The sequence below is a fragment of the Saimiri boliviensis genome, chromosome 2 (genome assembly GCF_048565385.1).
Source record: "Saimiri boliviensis isolate mSaiBol1 chromosome 2, mSaiBol1.pri, whole genome shotgun sequence".
Lineage (NCBI taxonomy): Eukaryota > Metazoa > Chordata > Mammalia > Primates > Cebidae > Saimiri > Saimiri boliviensis.
The window spans coordinates 108,681,787-108,696,308 of record NC_133450.1 but is presented as its reverse complement, the minus strand read 5'-3'; the positions used below and the strand labels follow the sequence as shown (position 1 = coordinate 108,696,308).

The following is a 14,522-nucleotide window of genomic DNA, read 5'->3' as shown; positions in this document are numbered from 1 at the left end:
GTTGAACTTCTGCTTGTTTCCAGTACTATGATGGACATTTTTGTGTTTGTGCTACATCCTTAGGGCAGATTTTATTTTTCTTTTTTGAGATGGAGTTTTGCTGTTGTTGCTCAGGCTGGAGTGCAATGGTGCGATCTCAGCTCCCTGAAACCTCTTCCTTCTGGGTTCAAACGATTCTCCTGCCTCAGCCTCCTCAGTATCTGGGATTAAGGCACCCACCACCATGCCCGGCTACTTTTTTTTTTGTATTTTTAGTAGAGTTGGTGTTTCACCACATCTGCCAGGCTGGTCTCAAATTCGTGACCTCAGGTGATCTGCCTGCCTGGGCTTCCCAAAGGGCTGGGATTACAGGCGTGAGCCACGGCTACCGGTCAGGGAAGAGTCTATATGCATAGGCTTCTTGGATCAAAGAATATGTCCTTTAATGTTTTACACATGTATTGCTAATACGATAAAGCTTGTGTATTGTATCCCACAGTTTCCTGGCCCACGAAGCAACGAAATGTATGTCCGTTTCCATGAAATCTTGACAACATAGGAAATTGTCATTAAAAAGTACCCCAAATCATTTTATAGAGTATTTGATAAAAAAAGATTATTTTATTGTTTGAGTTTTTATTTCTTTGATTAGTGAGGAGGTTGAAATTTATTATATGTTTTTGGTCGTACGTATTTCTTCTTTCATATATTCTTTGTATAATTTGCTGATTTTTCTTAATATTTATTTTTCTTGATTTATAAGAGTTCTTATTTTAATAATAGTAACACTTTGTCACACAAGCACTCATTAAATGAAGTGATGATGAAATCATATTTCTATTATTTTTATTTAATGTTATTTCAAATGTGCAATTCTGTGAACTGATACAAATCACAAACTTGTCCTTTAGAAAGCTGCATAATACTACATCTCACGTGTATATTTTCAAATTTAAACAATGTATGGACACTTTTCAAAATGTTCATGGACATCCTCAGTGTTGAAATAGTATTTTTATTAAGAATGTAATGAAAAATATACTAATACCAAAGTAGGCTTACACTCCTTTGTTGTAGGATCTAGGCATCTGTAAAACCATGATAAATTAACAATAAAAATAGGAAAAACATGTGAAACTAATAACATTCATATTAACAATCAATGATCCTGTTTGCTAAATGAAACAATTTCTTAAAACATTAATATGGTGCTACCGGGTGCTGTGGCTCATGCCTATAATCCCAGCACTTTGGGACGTCGAGACGGGTGGATCACGGGATCAAGAGATGGAGACCATCTGGTCAACAAGGCAAAACCCCGTCTCTACTAAAAATACAAAAATTATCTGGTCATGGTAGTGCATGCCTGTAGTCCTAGCTACACGTGAGGCTGACGCAGGAGAATTGCTTGAACCCAGGAGGCAGAGGTTGTGGTGAGCCGAGATCGCCTATTGCACTCCAGCCTGGGTAACAAGAGCGAAACTCTGTCTCAACAACAACAAAAACAACAACAACAACAACAACACCCAAAAACATTAACATGGTGCTATTAGTATGCATGATTGAGTTCTGCATTATTATTCTACCTTGGAGTATGTGAGTATTCAGTTTTTCTGTGGCTTTTGTCTATTTGAACTATTGTGATTCTTTCGTGAATACAGCATATGAATTTGGTCCTCACTTGGGAATAATTTACCCAGTGATACTAAATTAGAAGATGGTCATAGATTATTGAAAATATGTTTATATTAATTCCTTTACATTTTTATCTAAATATAAACAAAGAATTTAAAATTTTTTGTAGAACATGCTTAAACAGTGGTTTGAGAACTTCTTATCCAGATCACAGTTATTTACTCTTCACCTATACTTAGGCATTTAGGTTGATAAAAGCTTTGCAGGAAATAATATAGAAATGTAAGGAGGGAAGTGGATCATGAAAGGTTTTATCTTGACAAAACTATCATTGGAAATCTTTGATTTAGACAGTCAACCCATTTCTTAGTCCTATAACAATTTGAGCATACTTTTATTAAACTACACTTTTTATGTCACATTATAATGTATTACATGTGTTCATGATAGGTTATGAACTCTTAAAGAAACTAATTTTTTATCACTGTATCACCAGCACCTCAGTCCATCTACCTCATTTTAAGTGCTTAAAAAAGTGTATTTTCTTGAACCACTATATACTTATTGGATTTAAAATTGTTGTCTTTTTTTTTTTTTTTTTTTGGTCCAGAAATGTTATCTGACCATGTGGCAACTCCAGAGTCACTCAGAACCTATTCTGGCTATTGCAACTCTATTTATTTTTGCTTTGTACATTTTGAGGCTATTAGATAAATCACATATAAATTTGGAATTCTTAAATCTTATAAGTAAATAAAGTGTATCACTGTATAATTATTCCATATTTAATAATACTTTTTGTCCTAAAGTCTATCACTACCCTCACTTTCCTTTTGCCTATATGTGCCTGAGGCACAAAGCTGAACTTTTGAAAAATATTAAATCCATCTCTCTTTGTTTTTTACATGTCAAATCTAAACTACTTACAACATTGTGACCAATGAAATATATGAACTTGTGGCTTTTATCCATATTTTGCTCTGTTTTACTTGTAAACATTTCATTTTTCTCCTTTTTTATTGAACACATTTTTTGTTTGTTAATTTATTTTCTTCTTATTTTTTCCCTCAGTCAGTGTGAAAACTCTTTAAATTTTGCCATACACACTTACAAAATCTAAATATCTTAATATTTTCTCCAAATGATACAAAGGCTTTAGAAAACTTTAATTCTGATCACCTACCTTCCAAATATTATGCCATTGATGTCCTGTCCTGTATGTTAGTTTGGTCCTTTAATTATTATAGGAATTAAAGGAAATTAAATGAATTACTATAATATTATAGCTTTTTAAAATATTAATCATAAGAACCTAGTGAAATGGGTAGTAGTATTGCCTCATTTTAAAGATGAAGACTGAGGCACAGGGCGGCTAAGAGTTCTTGCTCCAGGTCATTTGGTCATTAAGTAGCAGAGCCAAGACTTGATCCCAGACTTAGTGCCTCCAAAGGCTGTGCTCTTTCTATTTTTCAAACTGCTCAAGGAGTGAACATTAGCCAGTATGGGATCTTCGGCCCCCATCCATAAGTTTCACATTCCTTTTTAGACTGACTAATGGAGAAAAAAAATAATTCATTTATTAGTATTTTATAATAAATGTCTTTTAAATTTGAATATAAGAATTTTTTCTTTCTGTGTTTAGGAAAGTGCTTTGAATTAGTGGATTTATAATATTTTTGACATGTAATATTGGACGGAAAATATGGGTGTTGGCATCATTTGTACCACAGCAACAAGAGCAAAGATTGTATATTTTGAGGAATGCATGCTACTTCAGTCTGTTCAAGATTTCTGGGGAAATATTTGATATACTTAAATATTTTTAATTTAAACATTTCATTATACTTTTCAATAATATTTCATATTAAAATAACGAAAATTATGTTTAATTGTTTGCTGATGAAGCTGTTGAAGAAAGTAAAATATTAAATAGTTTTAATGTTTTTTTGGCTTTGCATTTTTCTTTTGATTTAAAGAGAGTTGTTACAGAAGAAACCTGACAATAACAGGTGATATTGAGGCATATAGTAACTTTCTGGTATTCTTTTCTGAAGATCTCTGAGGTGGTTTCTGGCACAGGAAGTTAATAGTAAACTCTGTACTAGGAAGCAGTAGTGCGCACTTGTTTCTTTTAAGTTATTTTAAAGATAGTGCTTGTTGTTTGAGTTTTTGAAAATACAATATATAGAATGAGGAATCCTTGAGGGATGCTATATGAAGATGTTCACGGATATTTTATAAAAGTTTTGAAAGTTAGGGATTTGATTCTATTTCTTCTCAAGTCTGGAGTTTGAAAGTAATTTAAGAACTAAACAAAAGTCTCTACAGGGACCTTTTAGTTTGTGAGCTTACCAATAACATTTTGAAAAACCCTATTTCTATTAAGCACTGCAGTTCTTTATTAGATTTCAATAGCCCTTTTTCTATTTCTCTCTGACATGTTGCAAGTAACAGATCTGTACAACTGGAACAGAACACTTTACTGTGGCTTAATATTGTCTTTCTGAGCACAGGCAAAAAATAATTTAAAACAATGCTTTGAAGAATATTAACATGAAGTGCAGCCTTTTCACTTTTCAGTCATGCAGAGATGTGATTTTGAAATGACATTAACTTTCAAATAAAATTCTTTTGAGGAATCTTATAATGCCTGCCCTGCTTTTTGTGGGGGGAGGGGAAGAAGACTTCCTAGCTATAATTTTTGACATTCTTTAGGTACACTTACGCTTTTAGATTGCTTCACATAAGTCAAAACAACTTGTTACTGTAGAGCCTTAAAGTTTAATACTAACAGTTTTAAATAATGCTCTTTCTGAAAACCATGTTGGACATTTCTATTAACTTTTATCATTATATGCCCTGGAGAAGTCTCTTAAAGAGACTTTCGTGAAGTCACAGCTTTCCTAATCCATTTAAATCTCCTGCATCTGTGAATTTCATATTGGATTTTACTTTTAACTCAATTACAAGTTATATTTAAAAACTCTTTTTCATTTTGAGGGAAGTTTGTAGTTAATTTTTAAAATTAATTTTGAGTAAATTTGAAGTAGTTTTAGTAAAATGAATAAAGGTAAATTTAAACAATTTTAAATGGCCAAATAGAGTATTGGAAAAACTTCTGTATGCATATTTTCCCCTGCTTTTGCATGTAGGTCTCCAGAAAGTCAAAACATCAAGGAATATTTGGCATATCTTTAGGAATCTCATGACCTTCCCTTTTTAGAACTTCTATCAACATCTAAATGGGAGGTGCATTCATTTAATGTTATTTTCTCACTGGTATGTCTTACTAATATTTCATTTACAGTACTCAAAACAACTTTTTTTATTTCATGTGATTCTATGAGGCATCTGGATGGTTCTTCTGCTCTATGTTCCTCAGGTAGATTGTTCACTTGGCAGATGGCCAGCATGCAAGACCATCGCACCTGTCTCATGTCTGGGGCTGCAATGTTGACTGTTGTTTGGGGTGACTCAGTTATCCTCCATGTGGACTTTCTCTTCTGGTAGTATTTTTTGAGAGCAAAGCTGCAAGCTAGCACAGCATTATTTTTTACTACATTCTATTGGTCAAAGCAAGTTACCCACTTTCAAGCTGATGGAAATCAACCCTATCTCTTGATAAGAGAAATGGCAAGCGTAATTCTAGCATACTAGAGACACATCCCTCATCAGATCTATGATCTGTAATTCTGGGGATGGGGGCAATGGTTTCTTAGATATGATAGCAGAACCATAAGCAATAAAAAAGATGTATTGGATTTCATCAAATTTTAAAACTTTTGTGCACTAAAGGACTGAAAAGACAAACTGCCAAATGGAAGAAAATATTTGCAAATCATGTATGTGACAAAAGAGATTCTATCTAATATATAAACATTTTTTTTTTACAGCTTAACAAAAAGACAACCCAATTAAAAACTGGGTGAAGGACTTGGTAGAGATTTCTCCAAAAAAGTTACGCAAATGGCACATGAGCACGTGAAAAGATGTTCAACCTCATAAGTTGTTAGGAAAATGCAAATCAAAAGCATAAGAAGATAACACTTCACAACACACATAAGTTTTGCAAAGATGTAGAGAAATTGGAACCCTCATACATTACTAGTGCAAATGTAGGGTGAATATAAAACCATGCAGCTGCTTGGAAAATAGTTTGTCGGATTTTTAAAATGTTAAACATACAGTTACTGTATGACTTCTAGGTATATATATAACTGAAAGAATTGAAAAAAGATGTAAAAGACTTGTACACAAATGTTCATAGAAGTACTATTCACAACAGCCAAAAGATGGAAACAGTCCAAATGTCTATCAATTGATGAACAGATAAATAAAGTAGGTATCTTCTATAAGACAGAATATTATTCAGCCATGGAAAGCAATGAAGTACTGATACATGCTACAGCATGGCTGGACCTTGAAGACATTATGCCAAATGAAAGAAGCCAGACACAAAAGGCCATGTATTGCATGGTTCCATTACATGAGATATCCAGAATGGTAAATGTTCAACACCTCATATGCAGGAAATCTTTCAAGCAATAATGAGGTTGACTTAAAAGGACACAAAGTTCTGAAGTTGGATAGTAGTAATGGCTGCACATCAGCATGAATGTACTTAATGTCACTTAATTGTACACTTAAAAATTGTTAAAATGGCAATGTTTATTTGTTTGTTTTGAGACAGAGTCTTGCTGTCTCCCAGGCTGTAGTGCAGTGACACAATCTTGGCTCACTGCAACTTCTGCCTCCTGGATTCAAGTGATTCCCTGTCTCAGCCTCCTGAGTATCTGGGATTACAGGTGTGCACCACTGTGCCCAGCTAATTTTTATATTTTTAGTAGAGGTGGGGTTTCAGCATGTTGGCCAGGTTGGTTTCCAACCCCTGACTTGAAATAATCTACCCATTTTGGTCTCCCAAAGTGCTAGGATTTACAGGCGTGAGCCACCCTACTTGGCCAAAATGGCAAATTTTATATTAATGTTATTTTACCACAATTTTAACAAAGGACACAGAAACCAGGCTGAAGGGATTCCTGCTGGTCAGTTATTTTAATATGACCATTACATCTGAGCCTGAAAACATAATAATTGTAGTATATTAAAACATCAAATATGTGAAAATGTTGAGTCAATAATTATATTAGAAATAAAAAGAAAGGAAGTGATTGGTGGTTACCAGAAGATGGGAAGGATAAGGAGGAGGAATGGGGACAAAGAAAGGTTGATTAATGAGTACAAATATACAGTTAGATGAAAGAAATAAGACCTAGATAGATCAGTGGAATAACTGTAGTTAACAGTAATCTATTATACATTTCAAAATAGCTGGAAGAGAATAATTTGTCATTCACACAAAGAAAAGATAAGTATTTATGGTGTTGGGCATCCCAATTGCCCTGATTTGATCTTTACACTTATAAATGTATCAAAATATCACATGTACCCTGAAAATATGTACTTCCGTTATGTATCAGTAAAAAACCAAAGTGAGAAAAACATTCATTTACCACCAATCTAGGTGATTATTACACAATCATAATGATTCAACCTTAAGAGATCACAACAATGCAGGGTCCTGCATTAGATCTTTCCTTAGTCAAGCCAGTTAGCTGTAAATGACATTTTTTTTTGGACAAATGGAGAATTTGAGGAGAAAACATATATCCTCAAGGTAGAGATCGTTAATTGTCTTCAAATAGTCATTGTTTTTCTTTTATTCATTTAGAAATAGAACTCCTTGAGTTTTTGCTGCAATCAGACCTCCCAACTAGAGACTACATTTTCCAGTCGACTTAAAGCTTGGTTTGGCCATGTCATTACTATACATTTTATAAAAATATATTTTACACATAGTATTTCTTTGGATGATACTGTGCCTTGATCGTTTCTCTAAAAGTATGTCGCTGTAGAGCAGCAGGTTTTACCATTATCTGGAAGCTTGTTAGGAATGTAGAATGTCAGGCTTCACCCAGACCTATTGAATCTGAATCTGTTTTTAAAAGATCCCCAGGTGATTCATAAGCATATTACCTTTTGAGAACCACTTCATAGCAAAGGGAACTCTGAGACAATTCATTGAATTAATTAGTTGAATAGAGATTTAAAAAAACAATGTCTCCTTGGATGACCCAATTTACAGTTTGTGTTTAATTATCAGTATTTAAATGTTTTCTTGTTAATATCTGCCTAATAGTATGAGCTTTTCTATAGCTAGGAGCACAATCTACAATAGAATTTGGTTATTGAGATTTCAGAATTTCAGTCTGGTTTGGCGTACCTTGCTCAGAATTGTACGTTGCCCTGAATTGTGTGAGGTATTGGAACATCTGCAATTGGAAAGTCAGGCAGTATTCTTGTATTAACTATGACAACCCATTTTTTATGGTGTTCAGATTGTCAGTAATTTTGAAAAATTAATAACTGATATGTCATTAGAACTGAAAGTTTTCAAAATATTTTAACATGCATTATCTTTTTTTCTTTGAAAACTTTCCATATTTATTTACACAGTTTTACAGTTACTCTAAGGAACCATTCTATTTAATATTTACAGATTGTTTCAGTTAGGAAAAAAACTCAAAACACAAGCAATCCTAAAGGACTCGTCTATGTCCCCTCTATCTACCCTGATCTCATGTAGTCCCTAAAACAGGGCTTGCTGCCCTTCTTGCCTTTCAGCAGATGAGTCAAGGTTGCAGAGATGGCAGTCAACCATAGAGTCACAAAGTTTTATTTTTCTTCATCAGGTCATAGAAACTGCCACTGAGCCTGACAGAGTTGGTACTCAAAAATGCAGAATGGGAAGAAACGGTGGCCAGGAGGGGCCTCCGGGGACACTCCTGACCATTCTGAAGAAGATGAAGCAGAAAGAGCAGGAGGTGCGACTGCTCATGCTTGGCCTGCACAATGCTGGGAAGACAACCATCCTGAAGAATTTCAACAGGGAGGACGTCGACACGATCTCCCTGACACTGGGCTTCAACATCAAGACCCTGGAGCACCGAGGATTCAAGCTGAACATCTGGGATGTGGGCGGCCAAAAGTCTCTGCGATCCTACTGGCAAAACTACTTTGAGAGCACCGACGGCCTCATCTGGGTGGTGGACAGCGTGGACCACCAGCACATGCAGGACTGCCAGCGGGAGCTCCACAGCTTGCTGCTGGAGGAGCGCCTGGACGAGCGCCTGGACAGAGCAATCCTCCTCATCTTTGCCAACAAGCAGGACCTGCCTAGAGCACTGTCCTCTAACGCCATCTGTGAGGCCCTGGAGCTGGACTCTATCCACAGCCACCACTGGTGCATCCAGAGCTACAGCGCCGTCACTGGAGAGAACCTGCTGCAGGGCACTGACTGGCTCCCGGATGACATTTCCAGCGGAATCTTCACAGCTGAATGAGCCACTTCAGATGCCCGCCACCTAGTAGTCTAGGTTCCCCAACCCTCACCAAACACTATCCACAGGGGGATGGGAGTCAGACTAACACTCCCCCTCCTCTACCCCTAACCTGCTGCTGCTACTGCTGCCCGCTGCTGCTCTGTGGCGGGAGGGCTGTGCCCTGGCTGTCTCCCTTGCTCCTGACCTGGCCTTTGGCTGCCATATCAAGAAGAGAGGGCTAGGCAGGCGGAAGCTGCCTCTGCTGCTACCGAGGCTGTGGGCCTCATCCTTCGCTCAGCTGTGAAATAAATCACTCCTTGTCCTGGAAAAAAAAATGCAGAATGGGCTGGGCACAGTGGCTCATGCCTGTAATCCCAGCCCTTTGGGAGGCCAAGGCGGGTGGATCACACGGCAGTTCAAAACCAGCCTGGCCAACACGGTAAAACCCCGCCCCCCCCCAAAAATGCAGAGATGATTAAAGGATTAATGAGTAGTGGTTAAGGAAACACAAACCTTTAGTGGATGGGGTAATATTGCTGTATTACTGACAGAAGCAAGATTCTCTTTTTCTTTTCTTTTTTTTTTTTTTTTTTTTTTAAAGACAGTGTTTCACCATGTTGGCCAGGCTGGTCTTGAACTCCTGACCTCAGATGATCTGCCTGCCTTGGCCTCCCAAAGTGCTGAGATTACAGGCGTGAGCCACCACACCCGTCCAGAAGCAAGATTCTCTAAAAAAAAACTTTCTGTAGCCATTTATTTACATATATTTTAAACAGTTATGATAAAATACTTTAAAAATTTAAACAGAAAAATATGAACTGAACAGTTTATGACACTAAACTCAACTGTTTATGACACAAAGTATTTTAGAAAACAAATCTTGGCTGGGTGTGGTGGCTCATGCCTGTAATCCCAGGAAGGTTGAGGCAGGCAGATCACTTGAGGTCAGGAGTTTGAGACCAGCCTGGCCAACATGGTGAAACCCTGTCTCTACTAAGAATATTTTAAAAAACTAGCCAGGCATGAGGCGCCTATAATCCCAACTATGGGGGAGGCTAAAATAGGAAAATTCTTGAACCTGGGAAGTGGAGGTTGCAGTGAGATCTCACCACTGCACTCCAGCCTGGGTGACACAGAAATACAGTATCTCAAAAAAAAAAAAAAAAAAAAAAAAAAAATTCTGAGAATTGAATTTCCTTATGACTCCAGAAAATGTATCTCCTTTCTATTGAGATTGCTGATGGCAGTCAGCTTTTCACAAGGAATTGGCTTCTGCTCAGTTTCCCTCTCTCTCTGAGGTAAGCAAATAGGTGCTTTCGTCTCCTCCATGTGACCTTTATTCCATACTTGTCCTCAGGGGTGTCTTTAACTAGAACAGGTCCAGGCTCTGGGCTACTGAGAGTGCCAGTGTGAAGAGAGCAGCTTGAAAGATTGTTTTCCTTCTGATCTGGGGGAATGAGCTCTTCCTTCATAGACGATAACTCTGGGGTCTGGATATCAGGTGGAGTGAACACATAAGGGAAGCTTGAAGTGCCTGAGCTGACATGTCCCCACAGCTTTGGGAACTGAGCACTGGAACTAAGGGTCTTCTGGAAACGTCCTTTTCTGATTGATTGGGGCACTCCCTGATTAAGGGGATCCCCAATGCTTCTGAACTGGAAGACTGTGGACTCTCAAAAGTTAGATGTGGAAACTTGGAAGTGGTAGATTTTCGACTTAAATGTCTCACCCGGTCTTGGTGGTGGTGTTTCTGGTAGGCTGGGAACAAACTTCCTGCTGTTGTATCAAAATCAGGTGATACCCAGGAAGTGATGGTGCTGTGGTCAATGGGCTTGCTGGGCACCTGTCGAGTGTCAGTGATGGGGAGCTGTGGAGATGGATAGCCGTGTTTGGGGCCCTCCAGTGGTTGTTGGTGAAACAGCAGCTGGGCTTTCTGGGAAGGCTGGCGGCGTTTTTTTCTGGGAGGCATCAACCGGTGAATGAGGAGCAGTTAGTAACCACATGATGCTGATAGCCTTCGGGATGGGAGATAGGCTCCAATTCCAACCCATGCCAGCCCGGCCGGCCGGGGCTGCCGCTCCTGTCAGACCGCGCCGCGTTCGAGCCCGGAACGCCGAGACAAGCCGGCGCCGATTGGCGACGTTCCGTCACAAACATGCATAATCTTATTTAGACTTCACTGTAACTCTGTGTGGTAGTTTTCTAAAATCCCCATAATAGAAGTAAAGAATCTGTCCAAGGATGATTGATTCTACTAATCACAGAGAATAAATGGTAGAGGGCCTCGGCTTGAATTCAGGTTTTTTGACTTCTAATTTGATACTTTCGTCACCATACAATTTTTCTTCTCTTTTTGTGGATTTTGTTTATCTTGAAATTTTCTTAAATATCGTGTTTTCCAGTATACAGGAGGCAATGGCATGTAACGCAAATAAATTAATCTTTTAATATAAACTGTATCTGTGTTCTTCCCTAACTCTAGCCAAGAAGAAAGCTTTACTAACTTTAAAGTTGTCTCTGCTCAATTCAGTTATAATCTGCCCTTCAACTTAATAATTCTAGAATCTTAGAGCGAATATACAACCTTTTCTTTATGATTTTTTTTTATAGATTCCTCCTTGAAGAAGAATGAGGTAGCACTCATTTCAGATTTATTATCATTTTAAACAAGATGCTTCCTCCTAGTTACAGGGATATTCATGAAAATATTATAAATAATGGCTATTTGTAGCACTTGAAGGGCCTTATTAATAAGTTATGTCAAGCCATCTAATGCATTTTCCTCTGAGTTACTATTCACCAACACTTTATAGATTTCTGTTTTTATATTGCTTTTGAAATGTTGTGGGATTCTTATATTCAGGAAAATATTCTTTTGTTTCTCTGTAGAGTTTATTTGAAGGTATCTACTCAGCTTAGGTATCATTTCCACGTAAAATTTACACTTTGGAATTTATAATTATTATAAAATAATTGTCTCTGTGACTTCAAAACTGCCCTTTTGATTTCTAGTATCACTCATTTAATTTCTTCTTGTTGTAAACAATCATATATTATTTGTATCTGGCTGATTGTTTATCATAACTTGATTTTGGTTCTTCAACTATGATATTTGTTTGTAGCCCAAGAAAATATATACATTATATTCTAAGTGTCTAAGACTTTTTTTCTTGGGATCATTAACTTGTCTTGATTAGTTATAAAATAAGTGGCCTTCACATTTAGGATATTTCACTCCACCTTTGCATCCTCTCTTGATCTGCCTTCAGGATATTGCCAGTGGAATGTCCTACTCCCAACTGAGGTTTTGTGGCTTGAAAATAGGGTTCAGTTTCTCTTCGTTACCAAACAGGCATCCTTTCTAACTACCCAGACTCACCATCTTTACAAGAACTCAGGGCTTCCGCTTTGGTGTGATTCGGTGCTCCTTTCCCTCTTTGCATCCCGCAGTCAGTTGTGACCTGCTTTGGTACCAGAGGCTGAATTCTCTCTACGCCCTTTGTCCCCAAATTCATATGTTGAATTCTTAACTTTACCTCAGAATGTGACTGTATTTTGAGATCCCATCTTTAAAGAGGTAATTAAGATTAAATGAGACCATCTGGGTGGGCACTAATCCAATATGACTGGTGTCCTGATAATAAGAAGAAATGAGGACACAGATGTACACAGAGGGAAGACCATGTGAAGGTGCTCTTCCAGACAGGAGACGGCCATCTAAAAGCCAAGGAGACAAGGCTTCAGGAGAAGGTAATCCAGCTGATATCTTGATCTTGGACTGCTAGTCTCCGGAACTGGAAGAAATACATTTCTGCTGTTTAAGCTGCCCAGGCTGCGATGTTATGTCATGGGAGCTGTAGCAAACTAGTACACTTGGCAGTTCTCTGCAGGGTCTCTTGAATTTGGACCAGCTTAAGAGTATATTTTTATTTTTTATTATCACTTTATTTATAGAGTATGTAAAACAGCATTACATTTTATGTACTTTGGTCTAATTGAGAGATCAGTTATTTTGGAAAAAAAATTACTTGTTCTGTGATTTTCAATTTAGAAGTAATCTCCTTGGGGAACTCATTCTGTTTTTTTTTTTTTTTTTCAGAATCAAAAGGGCTTTTGTTTAATCAGCTTGTATCTTTGCATCTTATGAATATGTCCTATATGAGATATAAAGCTGAAAAGTTCAGAATGCAAGCATGTACCACCATATTTTATAAATTCCCTTAGAATTATGACTCATGAGCCTTTAGCCTATGAAATTATGACAATTCATGTCTCTGAAGAACTTTACTGTTCTTGAAAAACATTAAAGACAGCAAATGACATTGTCTTTTATAACCTCTTTGACAACCTTGAATAAAACTGGAATGCCAGGTACACCCAGAACAAAATTCAGAACCAATGTATTCAACAATGTATAGTTTGTGAATGTCCGGTGATGATCAGCTTTTGATGATAAAATGACCTTTCAAGCTGCACTTTTGCATTTTTTGCTCTTCTTCTTCTTGACTTGACTTAGAAAGCTTAAATTCAACAGTTTTATTTATACAGAAACCAGGAAATGTATTCCCCAATACATTTCTGTCGTGTCACATGGCCTGGTGTAGTCTTCAGACCTAGTGTGCAACTAGGCTTATTTTTACATGGGAAAAATTAGCTTCTGTTTGTTTGTTTAATTGTATTTTTTTAGAGTGCTTTTTTTTTCTTTCTTTTTTTTTAAATTGCATTTTAGGTTTTGGGGTACATGTGAAGAACATGCAAGATTGTTACATAGGTACACACATGGCAGTGTGGTTTGCTGTCTTCCGTCCCCTCACCTGTATCTGTCATTTCTCCCCATGCTATCTCTTCCCACCTCCCCACACCCCATCCCTCCCCCAATTCCCCTCAACGGACCCCAGTGTGTAGTGCTCTCCTCCCTGTGTCCATGTGTTCTTATTGTTCAACACCCACCTATGAGTGAGAATATGCGGTGTTTGATTTTCTGCTCTTGTGTCAGTTTGCTGAGAATGATGGTTTCCAGGTTCATCCATGTCCCTACAAAGGACACGAACTCAGCGTTTTTGATGGCTGCATAATATTCCATGGTGTATATGTACCACATTTTCCCTATCCAGTCTATCATCGTTGAGCATTTGGGTTGGTTCCAGGTCTTTGCTATTGTAAACAGTGCTGCAATGAACATTGGTGTGCACGTGTCTTTATAGTAGAATGATTTATAATCCTTTGGATATATACCCAGTAATGGGATTGCTGGGTCAAATGGGATTTCTATTTTTAGGTCCTTGAGGAATCGCCACACTGTCTTCCACAATGGTTGAATTAATTTACATTCCCACCAACAGTGTAAAAGTGTTCCTATTTCTCCACATCCTCTCCAGCATCTGTTGTTTCCCGATTTTTTAATGATCGCCATTCTAACTGGTGTGAGATGGTATCTCAATGTGGTTTTGATTTGCATTTCTCTAATGACCAATGATGATGAGCATTTTTTCATATGTTTGTTGGCCTCCTGTATGTCTTCCTTTG

The 14,522-nt window shown here is 37.5% G+C and overlaps 2 protein-coding genes across 11 annotated transcripts in view; one reads left to right on the top strand and one right to left on the bottom strand.

Annotated features, from left to right (window-relative positions):
* LOC101052147 (ADP-ribosylation factor-like protein 2) overlaps positions 1 to 14,522 on the top strand; it is an 889,888-nt gene that overhangs the window by 187,683 nt on the left and 687,683 nt on the right. For 9 of the 10 annotated variants that reach the window (XM_074394014.1, XM_074394015.1, XM_039469090.2 and 6 more), the window contains one exon: positions 8,367 to 9,331. In XM_074394014.1, coding sequence (XP_074250115.1) covers positions 8,367 to 9,017 — 651 coding nt within the window. In that variant the 3' untranslated portion in view covers positions 9,018 to 9,331. Of the gene's footprint in view, positions 1 to 8,366; positions 9,436 to 14,522 lie in introns of those variants that run through there. The other variant, XR_012516385.1, reaches the window with a different exon arrangement.
* Positions 10,218 to 11,108, bottom strand: LOC101033071 (RAD9, HUS1, RAD1-interacting nuclear orphan protein 1). The gene is given in 2 exon segments (XM_010341122.3): positions 10,218 to 10,518; positions 10,521 to 11,108. Coding segments are annotated over 2 exon segments (720 nt in total). The 5' UTR covers positions 10,966 to 11,108; the 3' UTR covers positions 10,218 to 10,243.